The sequence below is a fragment of the Nerophis lumbriciformis genome, linkage group LG16, assembly GCF_033978685.3.
Source record: "Nerophis lumbriciformis linkage group LG16, RoL_Nlum_v2.1, whole genome shotgun sequence".
NCBI lineage: Eukaryota > Metazoa > Chordata > Actinopteri > Syngnathiformes > Syngnathidae > Nerophis > Nerophis lumbriciformis.
In genome coordinates, this window is record NC_084563.2 from 24,010,830 (window position 1) to 24,022,098 (window position 11,269).

The 11,269-nt window shown below is 39.5% G+C and overlaps 1 protein-coding gene across 4 annotated transcripts in view; it reads left to right on the top strand.

Moving 5' to 3' along the window:
• b4galt7 (xylosylprotein beta 1,4-galactosyltransferase, polypeptide 7 (galactosyltransferase I)) overlaps positions 1 to 11,269 on the top strand; it is a 29,128-nt gene that overhangs the window by 15,519 nt on the left and 2,340 nt on the right. For 2 of the 4 annotated variants that reach the window (XM_061976830.2, XM_061976827.2), the window contains exons 2-3: positions 6,779 to 7,123; positions 7,183 to 7,408. In XM_061976830.2, the coding sequence (XP_061832814.1) occupies positions 6,779 to 7,123; positions 7,183 to 7,408 (571 nt within the window). The remainder of the gene's footprint in view (positions 1 to 6,778; positions 7,124 to 7,182; positions 7,409 to 11,269) is intronic. The other 2 variants (XM_061976831.2, XM_061976828.2) reach the window with 1 other exon arrangement.

Below are 11,269 nucleotides of genomic sequence, written 5' to 3' on the forward strand. Positions count from 1 at the left end.
ACTACAAAACAACTAAATAAGATAAGGCTCAGAATTGGTTTCTTAACAGAACCTTTCTACATATAAAGTGCAACATTTCCACATATAAAGTGCAACATTAAACTGCTTCAAGTTGTTGCTCAGATTAAATAAAATGACAAAACTTTTCTTCTCCATACAAAAAGTGCAACAGTAAACCGTTTCAAGTCAACTCAGCCTCAGATTAACCTTTCTTCCCCCCCAGCCTTTAACCCTGGTGACGTTCACTCAATTTTCATGTTTTTTTGCCAGAAAAATCCGTTTATCCACATTGTCTGCAGAAAGAGCAGACCTGCTTGCAGTTACAATGTCTCCAGCTGTGGAAAATACCCTTTCACTGGGCACGGAGGTAGCAGGTATGGCGAGGTAGTGCCTGGCTAACTTGGCAGTAAGAGGATATATGGGCTCATTGTTCTTCCACCATAGAAGTGGGTCAAAATCTAGTTTTTAATGCAATATGGTCTTAAGTCTGCTCCTTTAAAAACATTTGTTATTGCTTTAGCCCTGCCGGACTCGCCGAGGAGAGGTTGCTTGAATGCGGTGGGAGCTGTGTTTGTTCGTCTTTCTCTTCGTTGAAGCGATGTTATCCATTGTTGTATCGTACCGCGAAACTGAAATGTTCCCAAACGGGAGATCTTAACGAGGCAGGAGGGTCTTCCAGCTCTGGCTTTTGCATGTTGTAGTAGCCCGGTCGCTGCTAGCATGCCGTGTGTTGTGCCTCAGTGTGCATTGTTTACACAACATGCGGTACGCTACTTAATATGTCCGTGTGGAAACTCGTTCGGTACACTTCCGAACCGAACCGAATCCCCCGTACCGAAACGGTTCAATACAAATACACGTACCGTTACACCCTTAATATATACATATAATGCAATGCGTTTCCACGTCACACTTTTAGGCCCTATAACGTCTTTACCAAAACGATAAGACAAACGTGACATTTTTCAGACATTTGTGACGGCCTCGCATGAAGAAAGGGAGTTGTCCAGCCAGTAATTAAATGTTCTACTTAAATGTTAAGAATGAAAAAAGACCGGAAAGAATACTTCGACTATTGTTGGTCCCAAAATACATGTGCTGATTATTTACTAAGCATTGAACAATGTTTAATGTGGTACTTGGGCAATAATGGTAAATATGACGTCACATCAATAATTACAATAAATCAACCAATAAAATGAGCTGATAATAATAAAGTCCTTGGTCTTGCTTTTGTGGCTTCAACCTTTCCCTTCCCTACAGTATGGTTGCATATTTGTGGTGTCATGATACCGCGTGTGCTGCCTGTTGTGTGCAAAGAGGGACTTTCTTCAGCATGTCAGAAGAAGACATTTCACTTGTAGTTTGCCAAACTTGTTCTGCAATAATTAAACATGGAGGGTTAAAGACGAGCGTCTGACACGTCACTTTAAAATTCACTCACGTGAAGACTTATGGAAGCAGTATAAAACCGCATGTGCTGTTAAGCCGAGACCTGACGTTATTAGCGGCGACCGCAGCAAAGGTAAAGCCACGGGGGCTAATGAGAAACCATTCGATAAGAGGCAACAGTTTGAAAGAAAAGACCTAAGGGGAAGATAACTTGACGACAAAATGAGTAATCGTTTATGAAACCTCAGGAAGTATCGTATTTAGTCTTTTGAAGAAGGCAGCCAACAATATGTAGATGATGTAATGATATATTAACCTCTCACAATGATCAAGAAAAGGTGAGAAAAACTATCCTAAAGGCGGTAAAAGTTTATCTTAAACCCTGGGTTCGGTCAGAATAATGGTAGGACTTGGCGTCGGGCATCGATGGGAACCAGGTGTCACATTCCAAGTTTTTAAACATCGATTCCTATTTTTGATGCTCAGCCCGTCCACCGGAAGAAATAGCTGCCACAGAGGCGGCTAACGGCAAACTGTCAGTCTCCATGTCGGTGTGGTGCCGCTCTCCTAACTCAATAATTCTTCATTGCGGCAAAAAAACTAAATTTCTTACAAGTATTATCATCACTGGAGGACCAGGCTAAACAGGTTGCATACAGAGTACGGATGGGTGCTATCTTTACCACGATATATATTGCAGCCTCATGCTATAACGATGTACACATATAATAATATATTATTTGGTATATATATATATATATGATAATATAACTTTTTCAATACAGGTTACAGATGCTTCTATTGTCGCTGCTAGGTTATGCAGTAACATATTATATAATTTCCGGTTGTATTATTTTGTTTAAAACTTTTGTTATTACGCTATTTTTTCAGACTGTATAGCGCACCGGCATATACGCCGCACCCACAAAATTTTAGGGAAAAATATTTCCCACATATTAGCCGTACCGAACTATATCTATATATATATATATATATATATATATATATATATATATATATATATATATATATATATATATATATATACAAACCCTTTTTCCATATGAGTTGGGAAATTGTTAGATGTAAATATAAACAGAATACAATGATTTGCAAATCCTTTTCAACCCATATTCAATTGAATGCACTACAAAGACAAGATATTTGATGTTTAAACTCATAAACTTAATTTTTTTTTTGCAAATAATAATTAACTTAGAATTTAATGGCTGCAACACGTGCCAAAGTAGTTGGGAAAAGGCATGTTCACCACTGTGTTACATGGCCTTTCCTTTTAACAACACTCAGTAATAGTTTGGGAACTGAGGAGACACATTTTTTAAGCTTCTCAGGTGGAATTCTTTCCCATTCTTGCTTGATGTACAGCTTAAGTTGTTGTGGTATTTTAGGCTTCATAATGTGCACACATTTTCAATGGGAGACAGGTCTGGACTACAGGCAGGCCAGTCTAGTACCCGCACTCTGTTACTATGAAGCCACGTTGATGTAACACGTGGCTTGGCATTGTCTTGCTGAAATAAGCAGGGGCGTTCATGGTAACGTTGCTTGGATGGCAACATATGTTGCTCCAAAACCTGTATGTACCTTTCAACATTAATGGTGCCTTCACAGATGTGTAAGTTACCCATGTCTTGGGCACTAATACACCCCCATACCATCACAGATGCTGGCTTTTGAACTTTGCGCCTATAACAATCCGGATGGTTCTTTTCCTTTTTGGTCCGGAGGACACGGCGTCCACAGTTTCCAAAAACAGTTTGAAATGTGGACTTGTCAGACCACAGAACACTTTTCCACTTTGTATCAGTCCATCTTAGATGAGCTCAGGCCCAGCGAAGCCGACAGCATTTCTGGGTGTTGTTGATAAACGGTTTTCGCCTTGTATAGAAGAGTTTTAACTTGCACTTACAGATGTAGCGACCAACTGTAGTTACTGACAGTGGGTTTCTGAAGTGTTCCTGAGCCCATGTGGTGATATCCTTTACACACTGATGTCGCTTGTTGATGCAGTACAGCCTGAGGGATCAAAGGTCACGGGCTTAGCTGCTTACATGCAGTGATTTCTCCAGATTCTCTGAACCCTTTGATGATATTACGGAATGTAGATGGTGAAATCCCTAAATTCCTTGCAATAGCTGGTTGAGAAAGGTTTTTCTTAAACTGTTCAACAATTTGCTCACGCATTTGTTGACAAAGTGGTGACCCTCGCCCCATCCTTGTTTGTGAATGACTGAGCATTTCATGGAATCTACTTTTATACCCAATCATGGCACCCACCTGTTCCCAATTAGCCTGCACACCTGTGGGATGTTCCAAATAAGTGTTTGATGAGCATTCCTCAACTTTATCAGTATTTATTGCCACCTTTCCCAACTTCTTTGTCACGTGTTCCTGGCATCATATTCTAAAGTTAATGATTATTTGCACACAAAAAAATGTTTATCAGTTTGAACATCAAATATGTTGCCTTTCTAGCATATTCTACTGAATATGGGTTGAAAATGATTTGCAAATCATTGTATTCCGTTTATATTTACATTTAACACAGTTTCCCAACTCATATGGAAACGGGGTTTGTATGTATATATATATATGTATGTATGTATGTATATATATATATATATATGTATGTATGTATGTATGTATATATGTATATGTATATGTATATATATATATATATATATATATATATATATGTATATATATATGTATGTATGTATCTATGTATGTATGTATGCGGCTTATAGTGATGAATGAAGAATCCATACGAGTAGAACAGCAGTGGACGGTTAGAAGATGGACGGCACTTCTTCCGGTTGAAAGCATTAAATGGTTTGTTAATAGTATTATGGAAAAATCCGTAAATTAGCCACGCCATTTCATAAGCCGCAGAGTTCAAAGTTTAGGAAAAAGGTAGCAGCATGTAGTCTGGAATTTACGGTAATCTACTTGTCAATTTATTGTTAATAATTGGTTACTTTCTGTTCTATCTACCCATCCATCCATTTTCTACCGCTTATGTTCAAATGTAATAACCACTTATTCTTCTGTTATTTCAATACTTTATGTTATTTTTACTCATACTTAAAATGTGGGCATCGATCCAATACCAAGTAGTTACAGGGGCATTATTGGTCATACCAGTTCTGATACTGATACGTTTTCATCACAATTAGAATCAGACTAAAACACAGGATGGCGGCGTAATGATGTCAATTAAATATTTAAATTGTAGGCTCTGATTGAAATCCTTTGGGATTTTCCCCCTTAAAGCCCTCCTGTGTCCAGGGGCTTATTACCTGAGTTTGTAAACAATTAAAAAAAAAAACAGGAAAATATTTTTGATAGTAAAAAATGTTGATCTAACCACTGTGGTATCGACCTGATACTATACTACTTGATGTCGATATTTCTGTCAATCCGCCCTGTTTACATTGAAGAGCACTAGCTGGCGGTTAGCATATCCTCCTAGCATATTTAGCTAAAGGACCGTTCAGGAAAGAAACCAGACTTTTCAAGTCTTAAGACCGAGACAAGCCTTTTTTGGGTGGCGGGCATCTACTGTACACGTATATGTACAAAACCCAAAACCTGTGAAGTTGGCACGTTGTGTAAATGGTAAATAAAAACAGAATACAATGATTTGCAAATCTTTTTCAACTTATATTCAATTGAATAGACTGCAAAGACAACATATTTAATGTTCACACTGAGAAACAAATTTTGTTTTGCAAATAATCATTAACTTAGAATTTAATGGCAGCAACATGTTGCAAAAAGTTGTCACAGGGGAATTTTTACTACTGTGTTACATGGCCTTTCCTTTTAACAACACTCAGTACACGTTTGGGAACTGAGGAGACCAAGTTTTGAAGCTTCTCAGGTGGAATTCTTTCCCATTCTTGCTTGATGTACAGCTTGAATTGTTCAACAGTCCAAGGGTCTCCGTTGGGGTATTTTAGGCTTCATAATGCGCCACACATTTTCAATAGGAGACAGGTCTGGACTACAGGCAGGCTAGTCTAGTACCCGCACTCTTTTACTATGAAGCCAAGCTGTTGTAACACGTGGCTTGGCGTTGTCTTGCGGAAATAAGCAGGGACGTCCATGATAACGTTGCTTGGATGGCAACATATCCAAAAGCTGTATGTACCTCTCAGCATTAATGGTGCCTTCACAGATGTGGAAGTTACCCACGCCTTGGGCACTGATACACCCCCATACCATCACAGATGCTGGCTTTTCAACTTTGCGCCTATAACCGTTCTTTTCCTCTTTGTTCCGGAGTACACGGCGTCCACAGTTTCCAAAAACAATTTGTCAGACCATAGAACACTTTTCCACTTTGCATCAGTCCATCTTAGATGAGCTCAGGCCCAGCGAAGCCTGTGGCGTTTCTGGGTGTTGTTGATAAATGGCTTTTGCTTTGCCTAGTAGAGTTTTAACTTGCACTTACAGATGTCGCGACCAACTGTAGTTAATGACAGTGCTTTTCTGAAGTGTTCCTGAGCCCATGTGGTGATATCCTTTACACACTGATGTCGCTTTTTGATGCAGTACCGCCTGAGGGTAATATCATCGCTTACGTGCAGTGATTTCTCCAGATTCTCTGAACCTTTTGATAATATTACGGACCGTAGATGGTGAAATCCCTAAATTCCTTGAAATAGCTGGTTGAGAAATGTTGTTCTTAAACTGTTGGACAATTTGCTCACGCATTTGTTCACATAGGGGTGACCCTCGCCCCATCCTTGTTTGTGAATGACTGAGCATTTCATGGAAGCTGCTTTTATACCCAATCATGGTACCCACCTGTTCCCAATTAGCCTGTTCACCTGTGGGATGTTCCAAATAAGTGTTTGATGAGCCTTCCTCAACTTTCTCAGTCTTTTTTGCCACTCGTGCCAGCTTTTTTGAAACACGTTGCAGGCATCAAATTCCAAATGAGCTAATATTTGCAAAAAATAACGTAGTTTTCCAGTTCAAACATTAAATATCTTGCCTTTTCAATTGAATATAAGTTGAAAAGGATTTGAAAATCATTGTATTTTGTTTTTATTTACCATTTACACAACGTGCCAACTTCACTTGTTTTGGGGTTAAGTAGGAGCATGTGACTTGTACTATTGGCGAACAAGCTCGTGAGGGGAGCTGTTATGCAATGATAACGTGTGTGTGTGTGTGTGTGTGTGTGTGTGTGTTTGTGTGTGTGTGTGTGTGTGTGTGTGTGTGTGTGTGTGTGTGTGTGTGTGTGTGTGTGTGTGTGTGTGTGTGTGTGTGTGTGTGTGTGTGTGTGTGTGTGTGTGTGTGTGTGTGTGTGTGTGTGTGTGTGTGTGTGTGTGTGTGTTGTGTGCGCGCACGCCAGCAGGTGTCTTCCAAGGAGATGTTCAGTGTGGAAGCTCTTTGCACTCTGCCTCGTGCTGCTGCCCGCCTCGCTGCTCTGGCTGCAGCTCAGCTGCTCCGGCGACGGCACGGCCGCCTCCCCGCACCACGGCAGGGACGCCCCCCAGCAGCCGTGCCGGCCCGAGAGTAAGGCGGAGTCGGCTTGGGGGGACGAGACGTCGTGGGGCCCGCACGCGCTGGCCGTGGTGGTCCCCTTCAGGGAGCGCTTTGAGGAGCTCATGGTCTTCGTCCCCTTCATGCACACTTTCCTCAGCCAGAAGAAGATCCGCCACAAGATCCTCATTGTCAACCAGGCGGACCACTACAGGTGATCAAGTCATGTGACCTCACTAAAGAGGAGGATGACATGTCTCCTCCCCGCCCCAGGTTCAACCGGGCGTCTCTTATCAACGTGGGCTACTTGGAGAGCGGCGACGACACCGACTACCTGGCCATGCATGATGTGGACCTGCTGCCGCTAAACGACGCGCTCGACTACTCGTTCCCCGCCGAAGGACCTTTTCACGTGGCGTCGCCTGACCTCCACCCCATTTATCACTACAAGACCTACGTGGGCGGAATCCTGCTCCTCACCAAGGCACACTACCAAATGGTACGCTACGCACACTTGGGGTGTGTCTCCGATGGAATACTTCCATCAGTACACTTCACTAAGTACACTGTCCATACCACCTGCAAACATAGGCATCTTTGCTCGTAGTGGAAAAGAAGAATAGAATACCTTTATTGCCACTGCATTAAAAATACAACGAAATTGGAGCGCTGCTCCAGTGAAATGCTTAGTCCAGGGGTCGGCAACCCAAAATGTTAAAAGAGCCATATCGGACCCAAAATTATTTTTTTTAAATCTCTCTGGAGACGCAAAAAATTTAAAGCCTTATATAAGTGTTATAATGAAGGCAACACATGATGTAAGTGTTTATATTATCTATATTAGCCTACTATCAAAATGACTTTAAAAGTATTATATAAGTGTTATAATGAAGGCAACACATGATGTAAGTGTGTATATTAGCTATATTAGCCTACTATTAAAATTACTTTAAAAGTCTTATATAAGTGTTATAATGAAGGCAACACATGATGTAATTGACTATATTAGCTATATTAGCCTACTATCAAAATGACTTTAAAAGTCTTATATAATTGTTATAATGAAGGCAACACACGATGTGTCTATATTAGCCTACTATCAAAATGACTTTAAAAGTCTTAAATAAGTGTTATAATGAAGGCAACACATGATGTGTCTATATTAGCTATATTAGCCTACTATCAAAATGACTTTAAAAGTCTTATATAATTGTTATAATGAAGGCAACACACGATGTGTCTATATTAGCCTACTATCAAAATGACTTTAAAAGTCCTAAGTGTTATAATGAAGGCAACACATGATGTGTCTATATTAGCTATATTAGCCTACTATCAAAATGACTTTAAAAGTCTTGTATAAGTGTTATAATGAAGGCAACACATAATGTGTCTATATTAACTATATTAGCCTACTATCAAAATGACTTTAGAAGTCTTATATAAGTGTTATAATGAAGGCAACACATGATGTGTCTATATTAGCTATATTAGCCTACTATCAAAATGACTTTAAAAATCTTATATAAGTGTTATAATGAAGGCAACACATGATGTCAGTGTCTACATTAGCTATATTAGCCTACTATCAAAGGCTGACGCAAATCTTTTGACAGAAGTGTTGTATTTAAATTTTTATTATACACATTTTTGCAACATTGGAAATCATTAGTAAAATGGAGGCTTCTCATAGGATGAGATATTTTTTTGGAAATGACTGGCTCAGAATGGCCAACGGTATAGATGTGTGTGTCCAAGTTAAAGGAAACGGCAGACTGTCTTCTTCTAATGGATTTATTACAATCTTTACGAGCTGGGTAACGTTTGCTGTGGTCTGGAACAACATGGCACACAAACAACACAGAAATACAGCCAATATTACATACAGATAACGTGTCATGAGACATGCATATGTAAATTAAATACATAGAGGACATAAGTAAAGGAAATTAAATGAGCTGAACTATACCTACAAATGAGGCATAACGATGCAATATGCAGTTAGCCCATTTAGCATGTTAGCACCATTTAGCTTGCAGTCATTGGATTGACCAAATATGCCTGATAAGCACTCCAGCAAATCAATAAAATCAGCAAAGCTCACTTTTGTGTATTCACGCACAGTATAAAAGGTTTGGTGGACAAAATGAGACAAAGGAGTGGCATAAAACACGTCTATGTAGCAGCATCGGAGAAAGTTGTACATGTAAACAAACTACGATGAGTTCAAGGATTGCTGAAATTAGTAGGACACAACGGTGTTTGCCAAATACTCTCATCAGTGAAGCATGTATAACATAAACAGTGGGATTTCTAACAATTAGGAAGGTTTGTGTCATGTTTGTCATCCTACAGAAAATATATTAAAACAAAATGTTATTATTTTTTTCTTCATCTTTTTCCATTTGTACACATCTTTGAAAGAGGTCCAGGGAGCCACTAGTGCGGCTTTAGAGCTGCGGGTTGCTGACCCCCAGCTTAGTCACATCCAGTAGCAGTAGCAAGCTACATGTATCTAAACTACGTAGCTTAGCTACATTTTCCAGTAGCTTGGCGGTACCTTAGCTACTTTTTAACAAGTATCTTTTCCTGTAGCTTGGCTACTTTCAGACCCATGTAGTTAGGTACCTTACATCAAACCTACAAGCCACAAAGAGAGAAAAAGGACTGCGAATCCAGGCCCAAAAAATAAATATGGAGAACATCCAGGATGATTGGTGGGTGTTCGTATGATGAAACATTATGGACTGGTCAATCAGAGGCAAGATAAGGCGGGTCATCGAAACTAGTAAGCAAAATCATACCAGACACGCACTCATGTCACATGACTACGAGGGAGTCCGAGACAGAGGGACGCTTCAAGCTGACCACTCAAAAAATAAAATAAAAAAGAAACCTACTTGAAAATGGCAGAGGAATTTTCTCACACAGATTAGAATTTTCCTTTAGTGATGAAGATGACGTGCAGGAAACCCACACTAATGCGTGTCCTCGGCCATAATTAGACAAACGTATGCGTTTAGAGAAAACTTTGCCCCAAACCTTATTTTTTAGTTGTTTACTCTGTAAACCAAAATTATAACTGCTCTCTTCATCAAAGACGTCCAACACAAATTTAGGAACAGGCATTAAGGTGAGCTCATGAAAAGTTTTACTGCACATAACCATTACCACCTGTTCCCAAACAACACACAAATCATAGTTTTTTTGTCAAGATATAGATCGATGCTGTTTTTTTTACTGTAGGTAGAGAAAATGAATAACATTAAAGGGGTGGGCCAAAGAAAAGGCAAACTAAATGAATACATACAGTGGGATGCGGGGACCCCTAGAGGTACCCGTAGGGTGTCCCCAGCTAAATGACAGCCGATTGTTTTAGTGACTCTCTTTATAGAGACTAATCAGCTGGTTGCAATTCACAATTAAAAAGGAGAGCAGAAGAATAGGAAAGCGGGTGAATATTGCGATCATTAGTGTATTACACTAATGGATTTGGGACAGTAATACCTGGTAAAAAACCCACACTCAAGAACCAAGTACACCTTGTACACACTAGAGATTGTGGACGTGCCAATTATCAGCCGATATTTGGTATTTTGACGTAAATCGGTTTCGGCTTTTTTTTGGTCGTTTTTTTTACAACTACAACAGAACTACAATATATACACACGTGATGCCAGTTTTTAGTATATGAAAAATAAATAATTACCTGTCAAAACTCCCAACTTCTGCCAGGAAATCCTGTTTTTGTCCTCCTTTCCAAGCGTTTTCCCCCGTTCCGTTTATTATGTAGCGATGGAGCCGCTTGTCAAGACTCCGTCTGCAACACTAAGAGTGTGGGCTCATTAGAGGAGTTTCATGTTCCGTCATTCAACCAAGTACCATGACAGAGATTGACGGACAAGAAGACAGAAAAGATGTCTCTGGCAAAAATACAAACTTTGTGTAAATATCTTGACAAATAGGAGACTTATACATAAGTAAAGAAGGGCAGGCAGCTGCTCACACATTCTCATACTTTCTGTCACATCCAGGAAGAAATAATGTCGGCCAGCTTGAAAAATTTATATAAACTATAAACTAAGGAGCCCAGAACTGTTTTTTTCAAATGTTCGCAATATTTGAGTTCCTCACAAGGAATGATTAAATCCATAAACTTTCTGTTTTGAACTCTCAAATCTGTGCTCTCAATTGTGATTCTTATTCATCCCGATTCTAAATCGATTCATAGTTTCAAAAAATAGTTTAAAAAAAATGTGTGTGTATAGAAAAATCTGTAAATTTTATTAAATTTTTTTTAAAGGAATCACTTTTGAAAAAATATTTTTTAGGCCATTTCCATCCAACTGGAACCTGTTTT